Source organism: Emys orbicularis, chromosome 4, assembly GCF_028017835.1.
Source record: "Emys orbicularis isolate rEmyOrb1 chromosome 4, rEmyOrb1.hap1, whole genome shotgun sequence".
In the NCBI taxonomy this organism is placed as follows: domain Eukaryota; kingdom Metazoa; phylum Chordata; order Testudines; family Emydidae; genus Emys; species Emys orbicularis.
The window spans coordinates 100,818,208-100,839,860 of NC_088686.1; the positions used below are offsets into that span (position 1 = coordinate 100,818,208).

General features: G+C 40.2%; 1 protein-coding gene across 1 annotated transcript; it reads left to right on the plus strand.

Annotated features, from left to right (window-relative positions):
- The first annotated feature begins 450 nt into the window (after positions 1-450).
- RNF141 (ring finger protein 141) lies at positions 451-21,337 on the plus strand. Its single transcript, XM_065402676.1, has 6 exons — positions 451-520; positions 3,727-3,929; positions 6,257-6,365; positions 9,962-10,143; positions 16,647-16,754; positions 18,395-21,337. Exons 2-6 carry the CDS (start codon positions 3,787-3,789, stop codon positions 18,543-18,545), a joined length of 693 nt encoding a protein of 230 aa, XP_065258748.1. The 5' UTR covers positions 451-520; positions 3,727-3,786; the 3' UTR covers positions 18,546-21,337.
- The last annotated feature ends 316 nt before the right edge of the window (positions 21,338-21,653 follow it).

Genomic DNA, 21,653 nt, shown 5'->3' on the forward strand with positions numbered 1-21,653 from the left:
CAGAAACCAGACATGGAGAATCCCTGCCAGGCCTCCCCCCGCCTCTGCCTTGGATGCGCCCCCCCACTCTAGCCAAAGGACGCGTTAGCGTCTCCCAGGAGGGGGCTCCCCGGCCCACCAGAAACTTTCCACCCTCCATTCCCCTTCTCCCAGCATCTCCCCTGCTATGCAACCCCCACAGGCCCCGCCGAGGCCGTGAGCGCCCCTCTGCTCTGAGCAGCAGGCCTGGCTGGCGGGCGCTATGGCTGGGCACCGGGCAGCCAACCGGCAGCCACTCCCCGGGCCCGGAGCCTGAGCCTCCAGGTGAGGGGGCGGGGCGGGTTCCTAGGTCTCCTAGCTGCGGCGGCTGAGACGCACGCGCACAACCGAGCACGTCAGCGAGGCGCCGCGCGTGACGCGGCCCCCATTTCTCGCGCTGGCGGTTGGGTTTTGGGGGAGCGCGGGGAGGCCTCCCCGTCCCAATCCCGTTACTAGCCCGTGGCGGGCCCGGCCGGCGGGGACAGGATGCCGGGGGAGTGGGGTGAGGCTGCCGCTGGGGCCGGGCCGGGCGCGGCGCTGGGCAGTGACGGGGCGGCGGGCAAGGCAGGGCCTGGGCCCAGGTGAAAGGCTGCGGGGAGACCGGAGCCCCGCTCCCGCCCGTCAGCACGCGCCGCCTCGGTTCCTTGGGCACGCGGCGTTTGTCCTGGGCAGCCTGTGCCCGCCCCGGGCTAGGAACTGGGCGGGGGCCGGCCACGTGCCCGGGGGTTGTGGCGTCGGGGTAGCGGTCAGCGGGGGTGAGCAGTGGGGGCCCGGCAGCCCCCGGGGAGCCGCCTTCCGCGGACCTCTTTAAGCTTGGATTAAACCCACCAGCAAACGTGCACCTTGCCTGAGCGTTCAGCCCAGTGGCCGGCCCGTCACCCCCGTGCGAGCGCCGGGGCTGTTTGTACCTAGGCGCTCTGGCTTTGATGTTGTGATAGGGGTCCCGGGTGGTGCAAGTTATGTAACGGCAAGAGTTGTAAGGGAGGGGAGTGAATTGTGCCCGAGGTTTACTGGCTAGGCCTCAGCAGCGCTACAAGAAGCGTGGCAAACATCAATGGCAATACAGTAAAATGATGGTACTTGTGCACAGTAATGTGCATGACAACAGTACTCTGGCTTTGCACCACAAACCCTCACCTGAAACAGTGGCAGTGCTTACTTACCATCTGCAGGTCTGGCTGTGCCAAGGGTGAAGCACAGGAGTAGTTCATTATTAAATCTCCATTCAGTAATATGGAATAGATGTGCCTGCTTGTTTGTCAATGCACAAAAGTCTTTAGATTATAATGTAGTATATTAAGGGTTACTTTGCATAGTGGCTTACTGAAGCAGAGAACCTACTAGTTCATCTCTGGAGTACTGAATTCAAATATAAATACTTAAATTAAGGGTGTTTAGAACAAGAATGGAGAATCCGTGATACAGGCTTAGTGCACACTTGATTATAGTATTACTGTTTGTCACAGCTATATAATTTCAGAGTAACTGAAGAGGGAAAACACCTATTAGGTAACCTACTCTCTCCCCATAATTTTGGTCTTTCAGCTATTACATTATAAACCCTTATTTTCTGGATGGCTTAACATGGCTGTAAAATTGACTAGATTGAAAGTTACTCATGGTTTTAGCGTGGCCTTTAAATTATCATACAACAATCCAAGAGTTCTGTAGCTTTGAAAGCAGTTTATCGTTTAAGTCCGTTGTTAACTTCTTCAGCTGAAATTTTTCTAATCAAATGTGGATTGTGTTGGTCTTTATGGAGAAAATATTAAGGCAAACAGTTGTTTGAGAAGGCAACTTTTTGCATGTGTGCCAACTCCTTTATTTTCAAACTCTGTTTTGTTGTGTTGTTAGGTACTAATAGATTGGCATATTTTTGTCATGTAGCCCCATTAAGATGCATTGGCCCCAATAAATTAATAGTTTAAACCGGGCACAGGTTTACAAGGAAATACAATAAACAGAGGATGCAGAGGAAGGTTGTATGTGAGGGATGGAGGTAATGCTAGTGAAAGATCTTGGGGTGCTTATTGTGGTTATAGATGCATCTCAGTTTCTCTTCCCTTTGTTTTATTTTAAAAACTAAATTTGAGGGCAAGAGTCAGGAAAGAGTGGTGTTGGAGAGTGATTTAAGTGAGAGTTAAGAGAACCTGAGAACAGAATTTGGCCTGAATTTTACAATTAAGTTTTAAGTTTTTGTTATCTTGATGTATAACATATAGTTGGATATTTCACAGTTGACCCCTTAGAGGAGAATGTACTTTTCACAACTGTAACACACATTTTGTCTGTTTTTTCTTGTCCAAAATTTTATGTAGTTGCAATCAGCTATTTACAGCAATAAGCCTTGATCCTGCAAATGTTTATGCAGAAATGTTTGCTGGATCAAAGTCTTGTACAGTGACACTATAAATCTGTTTATAATGTGGCTAGTACCAAACTCAGAGTGCAACTGCAAATACAAAGTAAGACCCAGATCCTTCAATTGAATCTGGTAACTCAGACTTGTAGAGTCCCATTAAAGTCAATGGAGCTCCACAGGGGTCTGTACTAGTGGCACTGACTGCAGGATCTGAGCCTATGTCCCTACAGATTTAATTTGTCTCCCTCTTAGATGTTACTCTTAAATAAATAAAAATAGTAAGAAGAAGCAAATGTTTGACTAACTTGAAATGAAGTTTAGATAAGGTGAGGGTATGAAGATTCTTCTGGATATTGGGATCAGAATCTGTGGAGAATGATCTTGCACCACCAGTGGGGTGAAAGTGTGGAGGAATGTAGAGGAAGCCTGTGCTGGATGAATTGAGGAAATGGGAGGAGAAACTGGAACAAGTCTATACAAGGTTGTTTAAATGAGGGAAACTTTTACTTGAATCAAACAAATCGGTAGCCAGAGAGGTATCTGAGGATCATGTGGCTGTGCCTAATTTTTAATCCTTAATGTAATCATGAATCTTAATGTTTTACTGTTCTGTAACATCATCTCTGACTTGTATCTTTTTTGGCTTGTGTTTAATATTCAAAAGCCTTGAATACAGGCTTTTGCATATTATATTATATTCTGTATGCATACAGAAATTGCACCAATTTAATTAAATGGTTTCTAAATGGACTTAGTTGTATCAGTGCAACCCCCTACAGTGGATGTTTTGAAATCAATTTAAGAGTGTCCACCCCAGGGGAATGCACTGATAAAACTAAGTCAACTTAGAAACCAGTTTAGTTACATCCAACTTCTTTGTGGAGACAAGCATAGGGAAACACATTTTGTTCTGTACATATCAGTTTAATTATACAGTTAAATATACGATTAGTTCTTAGAGCTTCTGACTTTCAGAGAAAAATCCTTTCTTAAACTGACACATATTAGCCTCGCATCATGTTGCATTCCTGTGTTTGAAAACATTGCAATGTGGAGTTTTTCAAACAGTACATTCTGTATATAATGGGAATAAATTTATGAACAAAAGAATGCCTTTTCACAACTTGCTACTTTAAAATGTAACACTCCAACAAGTGTTATTGCATTGTTCCTGGGTTAAGTTATGGATGTATCCCTTATCCAAGGCTGTGTCTTTAGTAATCAGTGGGTGATTTTCCAAACTCCTTAGTGAGTAGATAGGTTACTATGCTTAAAAGGAAAGAGAGAAAAGGGAGCAGAGACTCTTAAATTTATATTAATACAACTTTTTAAAATGTATTTAGCAGAAGCTCCACAAATGACTGAAACCTCCTTTCTGCCTGGACATTGAGCTGAAGAATTTCATCATGGGTCAACAGATTTCAAACCAGACACACACTGCTATTAACAAGTTGCCAGAAAAAGTAATAAAACATGCATCTTTGGTTCGAGAAAGTGGCTTTCTGACTTATGAAGAGTTTCTGGGGAGAGTAGCTGAACTTAATGATGTGTAAGGCTGCATGTTCTTTATTCCTTTCCCATTGTCGTGTTGTACAAAGACTATGTACGGAATAGTATCTTGGATAGGCTTATTCATAATCTGCTATCAGGTTTTCAAATATATGTCCTTAAATTCTCAAAGTCCATGTTGAGATTGAAATTATTTATATAGGATCAATCAAATCTATTAATATTTCACAAAAATATCAGTGTATGTTTTTATTATAGCGTGTTGGCCCTCATTTATCCTTTTAAAGTGTTTGTGTATAAGAAAAACATTTAGAATGTGAATATTGGGTCTGAAATTGGAAGGTTATTTATTGATGTTTCATTTATTTACAGGGTGGATTTGATTTAAATCCAAATTGATTTAATCACTAGTCAGAAAGACTCGATTTAATCATGGATTTCTACATAAAAGTGCATTCTTGTTGGTTGTGATAACCTTAATACATATTCTTCACAACTCAGAGATGTAGATTTCATTTTTAGAAGATACACACTATACATTTTTAAGTGATTTATTTTGAAAACTTTTCAGATTAGTTTTACAGCTATATCAGAAAATGAATGATTGTTTGGTTATTTCATTTATCAAAGGTAATTGAGGCAGATAGTTCACCTCCCAATGACTTCATAAATATCTCCAATTCAACAGGTAATCATTAATATTTGGAGGATTTTCTTGCCATGCTGTATTAGGAGGAGAACATCACCAGACAGACATTTAAATTGTTTTATTTAACTGAATATTATGTATTCTGGATTTTTTCTTCAACAGCAAACATACAATATTTTAACAAAACAAGCATATGAATTTTTTGAATTTAGTTAAACATTCAAGTTTTTTAAAATCAGGTTTGTTTTTGTTAACACTGTTTTTAACTAAAATAGTTAAATGAAATATTTTTTTAAAAACAAACAAAAATTAAATTGACTGTCAGCCAGGTCAATATGAGAAACTTAAAATATTGTCTTCTGCAGCTAACTCAGTCGTCTTCACCTTCATTTTCCTGTTTGTTCATAATCTGGAAAAGAAAAACAAGCTTTCCTGCTTTTTCAGGTCCCAAATGATTTCTCAATTTGGAATTAATTAGTCCAAAGGAAGAAAATATTCTTTCTACACCAGCAGAAGAAGCTACTGCTGTTAAAAGTGAGATTATCACTTCAACAGTCTCTGAATCCAAGTGCTTAAGTGATTTCCACCAGTTCACTGGTGTGACTTTCTTTAAAACATCATCAGCAAACATATATTTCTTGAATGGTTCTTACTCCCAAACTGGGTCTCTTTTACAGCCTGCTGCCATTATAGTTTTTCCCTTCTAGTAGGAGAATTGTATGGTAGATCTTAAATCAATGAAGGTTATGCTCAGAAAGACCTCAAGACTTCTGGAATATACTGCTCAAACAGTTTCACTTTTATTTCTACTGCCTGCCCCTCCCTTCTTACATTTATCTCCAGACTTGTTCTCCTTGTCCAGATCTATTCTGCCCCCAACAGTCTTCTATTCATTGAACTTTTTGAAACTTTGCATTTTTAGAGAGAGGTAAGGGATTGATTCTGTGTACACAAATTTGCAGAGGGACAATAGGGTTGAGGTCTGTTATTTCTCACCTCTATATATTTATTTATTTTAAAACATTTTTGATGTTAACAAGCATATTATCTCTGGAGACACAAATCCACAGTTTGAGAACTGTAAAACTAAGCATCTCTGATGGTATCTTCTAGACTGAGCACTGAGTCCCATTGGGTAGATAGAAAGATTAACGTAAATAATTTATACAGAAGCCCCTGAAACCCCATAAGGTTGGGTCCCCAATCCATGAACTATTGGAACTCATTTACAAAACTTTTCTTAAACATTACATGAATATATTGTCTCATACTATAGAATTAGAATATATAATCCCTATTCCATGATGAGATATCTTTGAGCTATAGAGATATCTTTGAGCTATAATGTATCTTAATTAAAATTATCGTTAGATAGGTTTTTTCCTCAAAAAGCGTTTTATCAAAAAAATCTGATTAAATAAAAATCCGATTTTAAAAAAATCATTGATTTTTATCCACCCTGTTTGTTTATATTTAAGAGTGTATCTATAATACTTAGCAATTACATAGCTCATTATGGTCCTGAGTCTGCAAATATGCATGTGAGTAATTTTAGACACATAAGAACCCTATTGATTTCTATGGCATTGATATAACTGCTGTTCAGGTTTAAATGTGGATGGGTAAATGATGCCAGTGTCTAAGTTTCTTTCAAAGGTGACTTCATCAAGCATTGCCTGTCTAATATATAATGTCGGATTAATGCATCTGTGTTTCAGCACCGCAAAGTTGGCTTCTGGCCAGGACAAACATCTGTTGTTTGAAGTGCAGCCAGGTTCTGATTCCTCTGCTCTTTGGAAGGTGGTGGTTCGGATAGTCTGTACTAAGGTAAGATTATCAGAACCTTTAACTCAGGTTTTTAATCTGCAGGTAACTGAAAAAAATGGCTTTTCAGTGAAAATCAAATTGTTGTTCAGTACAATATGTTTCAAAAATATTTGGAGGTATTCCTATACTGTTAAGTACAGTTAGGCCTAAAATCTAGGCCTTCCTAAAAAGTCAATATCAACAGTAACATTTCCATGACCGCTTTTGAACGATTTGCAATCCAGTCATTGGAACATCTTTCTAATATATAAGAAACAGAAAGTGAAACAAATTGGAGACTAAATTAGTTTAGTTTTGTAGTCCAAGCTTGACAGAGGTTGCATATTAATAAAGGACATTCAGAATGAACTTCACTGGGAGATAAAATTCCTACACTCTTAAAAATGAAGTGAATCTTTCTTTAATTTGAAACTTTGACCTTTAGTGGTATTAGTTTAGGCCTGATCGTGCAAGCTGAACCATGTAGGCAAATCATTTTTATTGGGGCTTCACAGCAGTTCGACGATCTTGCAGGATCAGGACTTTATTGTGACACTTCAGTTAATTGTAGGAGCAAGATAGGTTTCCATGACACTGTTAAAAGTACATAATTGATAGCTGCATTAACATGCAGCAATAAATGTTTTTTTTTTACTGTAAGACTTCATCTTGGCTCTCTGCCCTACTGAAACTCATAATGAACACACTTGTTCAATGATGCTTCATCCTAAGAAAGCAAATAGTGCTACTTTGGAATATTGAATTGTTAGTTTTGCAGTTGATATTCATCCCACAAAACCAGAAGTTGACACTGAAATTCAAAAGGTAACAGTATACAAAATCAATGTGGCAACTATTAAATGATATAAAAACTGGCTAACTGTTCTCAATGCTAATGAGGAGTTACTGAATCAGGGTGGTTTTTAGTGACGTTCCTACGGAGATCTGTTCTTGGCCTAATGTTATTAAATGATATGGCAAGAAATATAAAATCATTACTCTTCAAGTTTGCATATGAAAGAAAAATTGGTGGAGTGGTAAATAAATGACAGGTCAGTTATTCAGAGGGATCTTTGATCCCTTGGTAAACTGGGCACAATCAAACATGCAATTTTAATATAGTCAAATGCAAAGTTGTAGTTCTAGGAGCAAAAAATCTAGGTAACACTTACAGTCCCCTATCCTTTATCCTGGATAGAGATGACTCAGAAAAAGATTAAAAGGTGAATAATCAACTTGTTGGTGTGAGTCTAAAAGAATTAATCTACTGCAGCGGAATATCAAGTAGGATTAAGGAGTGGTATTACGATTGTATATGGCATTGGTGAGACTGTTACTGGTATAGTGTGTCCATTTCTGGGGTCAATGCTTCAAGAAGGATGTTGGAAAAAAATTGATCAGGGTTTAGAAACGAGCTACAAGAATAATTTGAGTTCTTAAAAATCTGCTTTACAGTGAGACTTAAGAATCTAATCCATGTATCTCATAGAGACCGTTAAGAGGTGACTTTATTATGGCTTGTAAGTACCTACTTGGGAAGAGATTTCTGGTATTGGAAGACCGTTTAATCAAGCAAACAAGCATAACAAATTCAAATGACTAGAAATTGAAGCTAGGCAAATTCAAGTAAGGCACAAGGCTTTTAATTACTTTTCATCACTCAAAGGTTTTGAAATCAAAATTTCATGTCTTTCTAAAATAGATGCTCTAGTTCAGTGATGCTCAGATCTCAGAAGTTCAGGAACCAAGTTAGCGATCAGCATTACTCAAAAGAGCCACAGTAGTGTGAATTCATTGTTTCAATTGCTATTCTCTCTCTATATGTATAAAAAATAAAATTCTCACAGCAAAATGACTGACCAAGTATTATTTTATCAACTACAATTGGTTAATAACATAGTAATAGCATCCTGGTTGGTTAATAACTTAGCTTAGTTAATATTTAAATCACACAGTGTTTTAATATCCTGTGCTGCAAAGAGCTTCAGGAGACGCATTAAAGAGCAACTTGTGGCTCCTGAGCCTCAGTCTGAGTAACACTGTTCTAATTCATCCAGAAGCGATTTGCCTTGAAATGGGAATTGTTGGTTGAAATTCTGTGGCTTGTGTAGTGCAGGAAGTCAGACTAGATGATTATGATCAGGGCCGGCTCCAGGCACCAGGCACCCAAGCACGTGCTTGGGGCGGCACCTGGTAAGGGGCGGCGGGAGGAGCGCGGCTCGGCATTCCACCGGGGGGGGGGCGCTCCGGCGGTGCTCGGCGGGGGGGGGGGCAGGGCGGGGACGGGCTCCGGGGGGGGGCGGCGCTCGGCAGGGGGGGGGGCGGGCTCCAGCGGCGCGGCGGCAGCGCGGGGCTCGCGCTGGGGGGGGGGGGTTCCGGCGGCGCTCGGCACGGGGGGCGGGCTCCGGCGCGCGGCAGTCGGCGGGAGCGGGCTCCGGCACGCGGCACTCGGCGGGGGGGGGGCGACGCGGGCGCGGCGCTGGAAGGGGGGTTCCGGCGGCGCTCGGCAGTGGGTGGACGCGGGCTCCAGCGGCGCGGGGCTCGCGCTGGGGTGGGGTTCCGGCGGCGCTCGGCACGGGGGGCAGGCTCCGGCGCGCGGCGGGGGGGGGGGGCGGCTCGGCGCTCGGCTGGGGGGGGGGTTCCGGCACGCGGCGGGGGGCAGCGCTCTGGGGGGGGGGGTTCGGCGGGGGGCGGCGCTCGGCTGGGGGCCGGCGCGGCCGCTCAGCTGGGGGGGGGCTCGGCGCTTTTTTTTGCTGCTTGGGGCAGCAAAAAAGCTAGAACCGGCCCTGATTATGATCTCTTCTGGCCATAACCTCTATTATTTTAGTATCTTTAAAGACAGCATTTACTGCATTTTTAAATAGATCACTTGATAGTGTTTTTTGTAATACTTTGTCATTCTGAGTTTTCTTAATTTTTTTACACGTTACTTTAGCTTGTCAAGTGATATCCAGAATCTTAATAAAGCTCTTGAATTCCTTCAATTAGAGTTCAAATCCAGCATAGCTCAAGACTATTCTCTGGGACTAACAATTTTTAATATAGCTTTATTTTTTACTTTTAGCCTACATATAAAAAATTGGGCAGGGGGGAGGGATAGCTCTGTGGTTTGAGCGTTGGCCTGCTAAACCCAGGGTTGTAAGTTCAATCCTTGAGGGGGCCATTTGGGGATTTAGTTGGGGATTGATCCTGCTTTGAGCAGGGGGTTGGACTAGATGATCTCCTGAGGTCCCTTCCAACCCTAATAATCTATGATTCCATGAAGAACAAGATTTTCATGATGACTTCTATCAAGACAGTCATCATTATAATCATGATAGTGGGTACTGTATAATACTGGCTAGGCTAAATTAAGCCCTAAAAATGAAACAATAGATTTCTGTCCAAGGTTTTGTTTATGCTTAAAGTTTCTAGACATAAATGCTTCTACTTAATTATAGCTTAATATAGTTGAATACCATAAGTCTAGTGTGATGCAAATATCACACGTAAGCTCGTATTTTCCAATGCATTTGATCATATTTACCTACCTACCTACCTATGTTCAGAAATGATGGCAGATAAATTTAATATTTGTTACATAATACAGATCTATTTATAAACTTTTGTATCTTTAGATAAACAAAACAAGTGGCATTGTAGAAGCTTCAAGAATTATGAACTTGTATCAGTTTATTCAGCTTTATAAAGACATCACAAGTCAAGCAGCAGGAGTTCTTGCACAGAGCAGTGCCTCTGAAGGGACTGCTGCAAGTCTGTCACCTGTGTCATCTTGCCAGGCCAGCTTATGGATGGGAAGGTAGTTCAATATATTACAGGTTGTGTATGTGTATATATATGTTTGTTTGTAATAACTGTACACCCTCCAAAATCATATTAAATCTGAACTGTTACCATCCAACACAATAAATGTGGGTAGAACAGATTTTGTCTGCCAAACAGTGAGCATGTTACCAAAAAGGATGTGGTGTAAATACTTGTAATCATGTAGTTGACTCTGAATTACCATTGGTGCCTGTACACAATAGGCTTGGAATAGTCTTTTTAGTTATTATAGTCTAATATAAACCTAGTATATGTTGTCTCTTCTGAGTGAGGAAACAGAAGGAAATGAAATCAGCTGTGGCTACAAAACTGTTTTTAGTTATGTTTGTTTACACAGACTTAATGTTATTGTTCCACTTTCTTTTCCTCACATTTTGGCATTTGGAAATTCCCATCTGTTGTCATTTGAAAGTCATCAATGCTAACCATAATTTAACCTGTAAGACTGGAAAAAAAACATGTACTGGTTCATAGGTGTTGACATCCTGCTTTGTTAGCTAGGAGGAAAAGCAACAGACTGAGATCAGCACATGCAGTACCTTTTAGTTTAAAATTTGTAAAATGGTTAACGTGAACGTAGTGGCAAGAAGCTTTGCACCCTATCTCCATGTTGAAAAGTTGCTATTGATAACTGTTTAAATGTAAAGTTTGTATTACCTTGAAAGTTAAATGTGAAAGTTGAAGTAAGGTAGGGAGATGTTTTAAACAATGATAACTAAGGGTACGTCCAGACTACCCGCCGGATCGGCGGGTAGCGATCGATCTATCGGGGATCGATATATCTCATCTCGTCTAGACGCGATATATCGATCCCCGAACGTGCTCCCGTCGACTCCGGAACTCCACCAGGGCGAGCGGCGGAAGCAGAGTTGACGGGGGAGCCGCGGCCATCGATCCCGCGCCGTGAGGATGGGAGGTAAGTCGAAATAAGATACATCGACTTCAGCTACGCTATTCCCGTAGCTGAAGCTGCATATCTTACATCGACCCCCCCCCTTTCCCGCCCCCCCCCCCCCCCAGTGTAGACTAGGCCTAAATGGAATCATTCGCTGTAAAACAATGCTATTTCTGAGTAACGGGCGAGGAAATAACTATAGCAAAGCTGGCAAGCTCCAGACTGCAGGCTCTAGTTGTTTGAGGGAGTGAGAGAAAGGAAGATTATTCAGAATAAAGATAGTACAATGTTTTTAAACTGACATACAAGAGTTGGTTTAGCAATTTAAGAGGACCTGTGCACAGAACTTGTGGTGGGGAAAAAAATCTGTTGCACTTTCGAAACAAGTCATTGTTCTGGCTTTTTTAAGAAGGGAGAACACCTATTGCCTAGAAACCACTTAACAGAGATGCTGGAATTTTGGCTGTGAACAGGAAAAATTCCCAAAGCAGACGCTCGTGTGATACACTGATGAAACTCCTAATGTAGATGGGGAAGCACCTCTATTTGTGTTAGTGAAGTTGAACCTGATTTCAGGAAGAATTAGACTCCTATAGGGCAAATAATGGCTTTTGCTTGTCTACATTAGGGCTTGCACTAGTACAGTTATATCAATGCCTAGAAAAGGCCACCTTATCCTGTTGTTGACTCCTTAGCAGGGGGATATTTTGGCCCTGTCTCTTTGAGCTGTTAGAGTTATGTGGTTCCTTTGGTGTAGTTTGTATTCTTTAAGAAAGAATATACTAAATTTAAACATGTGGCTTGCTCTTCGGGATTCTGTGATAGTTAGTCGTTCTGGCTACCAGATATGAAGCTTCTGAAGTCTTATACTGTTGGTCTGCTGTTCACTTCAATGTCTTAAACAGTTTGTTTTGTAAGGTGAAACTTCCAGTGATTTTTGATGTGGCTGTACAAAGCACCAGTAGGAAAAATGACTTTTTTCAATTGATCTGTAATATAAAATCATGACTACGAGGTTCATTATACATGACAGCATCTTTAAAAAAAATAGCATTTAGCAACACCGAAGCTCAGATAAGTGTGCAGCATCCAGTCACTGAGCCATGCAACATGGGAGTTGCATGGCTATAACCTGTGGGCAGTATCTGTTTCTCTGTTTTAAGATGTATGAAAATAAAATACTTGTCAGACTTAGACTTTAAGGTCAGACGGGACCATCATGATCATCTAATCCAGTGGTCTCTAACCTTTTTACGCACAAGATCACTTGTTGAATTTGATCTACCTGCCCCTTCCCCAAGGCCCCACTCCACTCACTCCATTCCCCCCTCCCTCCGTCGCTCGCTGTCCCCCACCCTCACTAACTTTCACCGGGCTGGGGCTGAGGGGTTTGAAGTGTGGGAGGGGGCTGAGCCTGGGTCAGGGGGTTGGGGTGCAGGAGTGAGGGGTGCAAGCTCTAGCAGGGACTTTGGGTGCAGGTGTCATGTGGTCACACTGCACCCAATCTCATAGAATCCACTGGACATTTCATGAGTTTTACTTTTTATTAGTGTCATTTGTGGTTTATAGATTCAAAATCCTTCAGGGATTATCACAAATCAGTGTAACATTCTCAACTGTGGGGTGTGCATTGGTTGAGCCTGGGGCAGGGGGTTGGGGTGCAGTAGTGAGGGGTGCAAGCTCTGGGAGGGAGTTTGGGTGCAGGAGGGGGCTCCAGGCTGGGGCAGTGTGTTGAGGTGTGGGAGGGAGTTTGGGTGTAGGAGGGGGCTCCAGGCTGGCGCAAGGGGTTGGGGTGCAGGAGGGGGGGTGAGGTGTAGGCTCTGGCCGGGAGGCGCTTACCACAGGTGGCTCCCAGTCAGCGTCGCAAGGGGCTCAGGCAGGCTGCCTGCCTGCCGTGTCCCCATGCCGCTCCCGGAAGCAGCTGGCACATCTCTGCGGCCCCAGGGGGCGGGGGCGGAAGCGGGTCTCTGTGCGCTGCCTGCACCCGCAAGCACCACCCCCGCAGCTCTCATTGGCCAGTCCCTCCCTCCCATTCCCCCCAGGGGCTGCAGAGACGTACTAGCAGTCAACTGCTTCTGGGAGCGGTGTGGGGCCACGGCAGGCAGGCAGGCAGCCTGTCTGAGCCCCGTTGCGCTGCTGGACTTTTAGCGGCCCGGAGATCACGATCAACTGGTAGAAGAGGCTCCAGGATCAACCAGTCGATTGTGATTGACGAGTTGGTGACCACTGTTCTAATTTGACTTCCTGCACATTGCAGGCACAGAACCTCATCCACCCACTCCTGTAATAGACCCCTAACCTCTGACTGAGTTACTGAAGTTCTCAAATCATGATTTAAAGACTTCAAGTTACAAAGAATCCACCATTACACTAGTTTAAACCTGCAAGTGACTCGTGCCTCATACTGCAGAGGAAGGCAAACCCCCCCCCCCAGGGTCTTTGCCAATCTGACATTGGGGAAAATTCCTTCCTGACCCCAAATACGTCCCCTGTTTAAGTTATGTTTACAGCAGGCACTCTTTCTTCAGTTTTGAGGGACATTATCTAGTTCAACAGCATTTCCTATCTTAAATGTAAGGAATACTTTTGCAGTGGTAGAATCTTTCAAAGTGGAAAAATTCAAATATGACTCCCGTATAATAAATCTTTGTCTTGCCAACTTGTTTCATCTCTGGTGATAGCGAAAGCTTTGGGGATAAGCTATCACTTTGATAGTCTTCATTGAGCTTTCTTAAATGCATTCTCACAGCAATACTGAAAAGAAATATTGAGCCAAAATTGCAAGAGCACCTAAGTAACTTATCACAAATCCTATGAAAATTCAGTGGGATTTGTGCTCCCACTTCAGTCAGGAACTTGAGGAAATCTCACCAGTTATGTTGTTCTATAATAGTGGTTCTCAATCTGTGGCCCAGTCAGCGCACAGCTGCAGCCCATGTGAAACCCCAAGTGCCGTACGGGTAGTATTGGATGCGGCCCATGTAACACATTCTGGCCCACAATGGTAAATAGGTTGAGAACCACTGTTCTATAAGCTGGAACACAAAAAGGATAAAAAATAGCAGGAGTGGGGGGAGAACTGCATGTGAAATTCCTGCTAATACTACTTACCCAATGTGGGGAAAGAGACTGCAACCTCATCTTAGAAAGAATGATAAACTAAACTGGGATGGGACAGTTTTGCAAGACACACTCTTCTTCTCTGATTTAATTTCCTGTTTGTCTTGCATAGGAACATTCAGTCTTACGTTTTTTGGCTGATTTAGTGACTGATTTATTACTGATTTATTGACGCACTAACACTACCATTAACAAATATATTGTACGCATATTTGGGAAAGAGGTATTTTCCTGCTTTTTAGTCACACTCTCAGACAGATGGACACTGTGTTCCCATTTGCATAATCGCTGTAAGAGGCTTTTTTTGGAAGCTTGATACGCTGTACTAGCCTTCAATTATGAGGTGAGGCAATAAGGATGGGATATATGGAGAATAAGAGAATCTATTCTTTTTAAGTGTGGGTATGTTGTTTTTGTTTTTTTGGAAGGGAGAGGTCAAGAGCAACGTCCTCTCCATTTAAATGAGCTGATGGATGTAAATCAGATCACTCGTGGCAACATACCTGCCAAATGGAAGCAAAGATTTTGAAATGCTATTTGTAATGAGCTTGAGTCAACTTAGCTACCATCTTCTAATTTTTCATGTCCCTCTATATCTAAAGACACTGAAAAACAAACAGTGAAGCCCTTTCAAGTGTTCTTCTACCCAGTTAATCTGTTTGTTTTTTGTGTGAAATACTCAATTGGCTAAACTCTGCTTCCTTTCAGATTTTTGTTAGCTCTGCAAGAGCTAGCGGTCACTGAGCAAAAATAGTGAATATTATCTACTTACTTTTTCCTTTCATCTTAACCCCTTCCAGTTAAACAGCATCCCACTCTTGTGTTGCATCTACTTTCCCATCCAGAGTATATTAAAATAGCTTTGTTTCTACTAACTTTATCTAATACTAGTGAAAAATAAGCAAATGCTTATGTCATCCTTAAAACTTAAGGCTTTCCATTTGTGGCCTGTCCAAACTTGTAAACCTTCCAGGATGTCATCTGTATCCAATACTCTACTCTCTGGATTACTTATAAATTGGCTGCATGTATTTTCAAGGGCTTGGTCCTATGACTAAATACCAGCCCCTTGAAACTTGCTGAAAATGGTGCATCAAGCAGGTACACTAGTATGCGCGTACCAATAAATCTCTCATACTTAGAAATAGGGTCATAGAAAAGTACAGCTATTAACAGAGAATGGAGTCCCATAATTTATGTAGCAGTACATATGTTTTTTTAACCTTTTTTGCCCCATCTTGATGGGGATGGGGAAACTTTTCAATGTTCCTTGCGTAGCAAACTAAAAAGGCAATCCTAGGCCCATCACTGGTTTTTTGAACAGAGAGGAGGTTGTTTAGAAGACCTACGGTCAATAACCACCTCTACTTTTTTTTTTTCTTTTTTCTTTTTTTAATGAATTCAAATGCTTTCTTTGGTTATCAATATATTTGGCAGCAGGCCTTGCTATATCCTAACCACTACCTATATTTGTAAAGAATGTCTTCTCATTGACAACAGCCTGAAATAAACTACAAATTACTGATTCTCTTATTTTTGGAAAGGAAATCCCAGGCATAAACTTGGCCCTGAAAGAAGTGCTGAGGACCAGAACAAAAACACTTGAACTACTAGCCATTACTTTAGCTGGCATCCATTCTGTATTAGAATAGTTCACAAAACATCTAATCAAAAGACCACCCAAATTAGTCTCTCACCTTTGTTAAACAGTCACAAACCAGGGCAGTGGTTCTAGAAATATAATGCCACTAAATGAAACCCTTTCTGCAATGCTACCCCCACTGTTCAGTACTCCAGTACAGTATTTTGAAGAGAGACTTCAACCTGCCCCCTAGGAGATCTTTAAACAGCTGGTCTCTGACATCAGCATCAACTGCAATATTATGGAAAAGGCATTCTGTCAGGGATCCTGTTAAAAAAAAAAATCAGCTGTTGACTGTTCCAGCCAGTAAACAAAAATTTGGCCTAAACTCAAAGTTTAATTTATTAAAAGCTATATCTGCTTTAGGGTAGCATTTTGGCCATTGAAGGCAGAGTCTGTCCCTGCCCTTATTGTAAAATGTAATGTCCGCTGCTTGGTCAAAGGATGCAATATGCAATGGTTCAGAATAAGAACTTTGCAGACTTCACTTGTCAATATGAAAAGTGATGAGTATATAACCCTTTGTGAGACCAAAAAAGGAATCATGCGATACAAAAATAGGTTGCATAATCCCAGCGAAGCCCCAGTTTCCTTTGCAGTTTTTTGTTGATGACTTTGGGCCACAATTGTTGCCACAGACAGGTTGCATAATGGATGATATGTTCTTAAGCGCTCTTCTGCTTATTTATCACTAATCTGAATGTTTATATCTACAAAAAATAAGTAACTAGTCTGCATGTGCACAAAAAGAATATTTTGAGATAGAAGAATAGTGTTGAATTTATGTTTTGACTGAATAATACTGTTTTGTCTATTTCAGGGTTAAACAGCTGACTGAGGAGGAGGAATGTTGCATCTGCATGGATGGACGTGCTGATTTGATCCTACCATGTGCTCACAGCTTTTGTCAGAAATGCATTGATAAATGGTAAAGTGCTTAACAAGGGAGCTCATTTCTAACATGTTTGGTTTTGGTATGAAGGACTTCTCTGTACCAATATGCTCTAATGTTTAAAGATATCTTTTGAGTAATGTACGTGTGATGGATAGAACCCTTGAGCAAATACCAGGATTGCAGCAGAGCGATGAAGGGTCACTTCAGAATTTGCAAGCATTTGATTAACAACTTGATCCAGAAAAAGCTCTAATTCTTAATGATGACTAGCAGAGAATTCACTTGTAATAGTGAAAGTAGCTGATAAAGCATAATTAGATGTAAAGCAAGTTAATTAAAAATTACAGGGAAACTGATTAACTTTGAATCGATGAAGAAGATTCAGAAGTATGTTAAACTTTTTTTGTAGTTCGTTGCCTATATTATTCTTAATTCCTGTAAAACATTGTAGACATGCATGAAGTTTTCAAGAAGAGGAAAAGGGGAAACGCATTGAATCTGGCCTCTTGATCTGTTCAGGTCAGAAGTTCCACAAAATTTTTCTCCTTAAAAACTAGTCTAGTCCTCTTTAAATGTTACAAGCATAAGGCAAAATGGAATGCCCAATTATTATTTTTGTGAATAAACATATTGCAAAGGGAATATTTTTAGGTATTAAATTGAGAAGTCTTTTCACCAGTCAAATACTCTAAATTTTCCCTTACATTTGATAAAACTCCAGTACAATAATTTTTGTGGGGGAAAGTTTGTTTTTAATTAATACTAAATAGTATTTTGAAATGTATGCATAACTTTTATTTTACAATATAGTATCAAGTTAGACACAATACCAGCAACCGATTGCCTTTTAGCCTCTCCTTTTGCTCTAAAGTTAGAGCTGAGGACATGCTATTGATTAACATGCCAGTCTTTAGAATCATGGGGAAAAGTCAGAGAGCCAAATTCAGCTCTGGTTTACTTGGGCAGCAGGCCCAATCCATATTAATTTAAATGAGTTGGCCATTTACCCATGGCTACATTTGATTCTCTGTGGTTGTTTCAAACTCTTGATGAGGAGAAAGTCTTTAACACAATACTCTCACAGCTTTAATCAAAGAAATTGGATCCCTGTGTATAATCAAACTTACTACTTACCTTGGACAAGTAGGACTTTGTGCCTGTTAGCACTGCAGAACCCACTATCTCTGCTGTGTGAATGAGTTGGTTTCCATTATGATGGTTAATTGACAGAATTGTTAACTAGATTCCGTTGCATAGTCTTTATTATTGTTTGATGTATGCGTCAAAACAAAGTTTGACGTCTGGATCCCAAGTTAGGCTTATATGGTTAGAACTGGAAAAAACTTTTTATTTAACCTGAGAAAATATGATTCTGAGCCACTAAGACAATCTTTATACCATTTTTATCACCTTTAAGAATATTGCTGCACTCAGAATTGTCGACTAATGTTGATTGCAAAGACAATACAAAGGCACTATTCAAGTGATTGGGCTTTCAGTTATGCTTGCAGTCACCTAATCCAGTTATATTTCTCAGAGTCTCTTAATATACAGAGCATGCAAAGGCTGACAGTAAAAACAGATGCTGTGCAATACTTGCATCTCAGATAGAAGTCTGCATGTTTTTTTGTTTTTGTTTTTTTAACCAACTATTTCTCTGATTTCCTAAACAGGAGTGATCGCCACAGGAACTGTCCTATCTGCCGTCTACAAGTGACTGGGACAAATGATTCTTGGGTGGTGTCAGATGCACCTACAGAAGATGACATTGCTAGCTATATACTCAACATGGTAGATGAGGCAGGCCAGCCTCACAGACCATGATGTTGATGACTACTGATAGAAGTACTTGAAAGTTCATTGTCATGAACATCTGCTTTTTCTTCTCATTCCCATTCATCCATACTTCATTTCATTTAGGTGTCTCTTTGGTTGCTGTAAGCTAAAGCTACACTATTCTTTTAAAACACAGGGTATATGAGCTAATATGTCTGGGTGCATTCTTAACTTTTAATATGTAGCTTCATTAAATGCTCTAAACTGTTAAATCACTAACGCTTGTAAAGTTTACTTTAACAACGTCTTTTCTGACAAGATTAAGAGCCATTGGAATAATTTTATTAGTATTAATTATAACATAATAGCATTGTGCACCAGCTTTTTGAACACCACAAATGGAACTTTATTATAGAAGATGCAGCATCTTCTTATTAAAGGGCCTGCCCTGCAGCCTTTTTCCTCATAAGTAATCCATTCTCACACAGCTCGTCCCACTGACTTCAGTGGGATGACTCACAGGAATAAAGATTGTTAACACGAGTTAGGATTACACAATTATAACTAAACTGTGAAGTTTTATTGCTGAAATTTGAGAAGCATCTTTTGCCCCTTCCCTCACCCGTGGTCATTTGTTTCTGTTTAGTATTTGTATGTTTTGAGTTAAACCAGTAGTAATTTTTAGTATAGAAAAGTGTTTTAAATCTATTCTCAGAGATTACAGAAACCAGCCGTGTCAACATGTGTGCTTTCCCTTTTTCCTAGCAGAGTAAACCTTTTAGAAGGCTATTTTATCTGATTTCTAAAGTTTCATAGCTAACGAAACTATGCTAAACAGCTTCACACACAATCCCTAAGGTTAAAACAATATATTTCCATAGCTTTTTGATGAGCGACAGCCAAAAATTGTCTTGTGCACTAAGCATATCTGAAAAGAACTCACTTTACTGAAAGGCATTGTACAGTAGCTGTCATGGCTTTGTTTAGTCCTGATGCTTTTCGCTTTCTCCATTTTTCCAAGTCACAACATTATTCATACTTTAAAAAAAAAAAAAAAGCTAAACTGGTGCTGTACTTTATTTCTACAAGTGCAATATGCCTTTCTGTAGCAGAGAAACTTCTGCTTTGATAACAATAGCTTCATTTTGCTTCCAATAGAATTTACAGCTCTGAAAATCTGGTGAAAAGGAAGTAATGATAGGAGTTCACCAAGATACTTCTGTAGTGTTTTTGCAGTGAAATTATTTAAGTTTATATTTTTTTAAAAGAAGTTTGTCAGTGCCAGTGCACAGGGAACAGACTTTGAATTCTCTCATACATAAATGACATATTGAGCTAATATAATTGTTCTTCTTTTTTGCAATTAACAAATTGAACTGTTTTGACTTAACACTTGGAGTCATACAGATACACTTACATGCAGTTGTTCCATTGAATACAAATGGCAACAAATTCTTGTATAAATTGCAGTTTCATTTGCCATACCTGTTAAAACATAGTGTTGTTTCAGGCTAAAACTGTCATGGCTAGGTTCTGCACTTACAGATCCACAGTTTTTTGTGAAATTTCGTACCGAAGAGTGACTAGTAACAATACCCAGGGACCAAACCCTGGGAGTCTTACCTATGTACCTGTCAAACTTTTGTACTTGGAAACTTGTACAGAATACGACAAACATTTGAGTTTGGCTTATGGCAGAGGAGTCAGACTCAAAGATAGAGTGAGCCAAGTAAGACTGACATCCTGTGCAACTCACCCTCACAATCGTTATGGCTTATTGTGTAAATCTGTATTTAGCCATCTTATAAAAATCTGTCTGAGTTTATAGATCTAAAACAATTAACTGGTTCCTCCTCTTAATCCTATGATGTCAGTGAGTCCTTCTGGATTCTTCAGAAAAACTGTGGATTACTTGTTTGCACTAAATATTGTGGAGTAGTTGGCTGCACTAAATACTATGAAAACCTGTGCTGAAAATGCATAATGTTTTTGGGTTTTTTCCACTAAAATAGTAACATTTCTAAACACAAACCATTTTATTCTTATTCCTTTCTACCCAGCATTAGTCCGCATTCAGGAGGTTAAAATAACCTTTAAATTTTTAAGCTATTTTTATATTGAACCACAAGCAAGCATCTGAAATCACTAAATCCTCCAATTGATTTTATTTTTTCAAACATTAAAAGAAATGAACTCCTGGAGTGAGATTTTTGGTATGCTGATTCTCTGGTGAGGGCTTGTATGTACTCACTATAATGTGACTTTGTAGTGAATGCAGATAGGTTGTTAACCATAACATAGTGACACCCAGCACTAACTAAAGCAAAAACTGTAAATTTGTTTTAAAAGTGAAAATGTAAACTTTATATTCTGTACAGCTTTTTAAATTAAGCTTCTCTAATGCACACTGTGATGTAGTTACTGTAATGTGTGCCTTGTAAAGTATGTACTGTATGTTATAAAAGGAAAGTATGTTAGCACTGAAAAATATAGTTCAGCAGTGGCAATATTTCATAGTCTGAAATACTACATTTAGATGAATTCTAGAAAAGGAAAAAGCTCAAGTTAACTTGAACATGGTAGTGGGTTTCAAAAGTCTGATGTTTGAATGTGAATCAGTGTAAATAGCTATTGGTGGAGGCCGTATGAAATTGCTGTTTTATGCTCTGTATTTTAGCATTAAAGTGAAGATTTCTTAAAGGATTGATATGGGGATACAACTTATACACTACTGATTGTATTGATAGCTAAAGGCATTCCAATGTATTGTAACTTGTGTATGAATTGTGCAATAAATACACTCTGAAAGAAAATGTTAAAGGAATTCCAAATTTAAGGGATTTCCTAGTTTCTCTAATATGATATACTGGAAAAATAAAGCTTTAATTTCAGTTAAATTCCCTCATACAGATGGTATGCTTAACAAGAACATATGCTATTCATGAGTAGGATGTGGTTTAAACTTTAAAAGTGTAATGAGAATAAGCAAGTTACCCCCATATGTGGGGAAGCTGATGCTTATCTCCCACCCCCAATCCATAAAAGAAACATTGCAGTTGGAGTTTCTTGCACCAAAGTGTTTTGAAAAGCTCCTTGTTAAAGGGATATAGTCAATTTAAAAGCATGCTTTTCAGAAAGCTTAGCCACTCATATTAC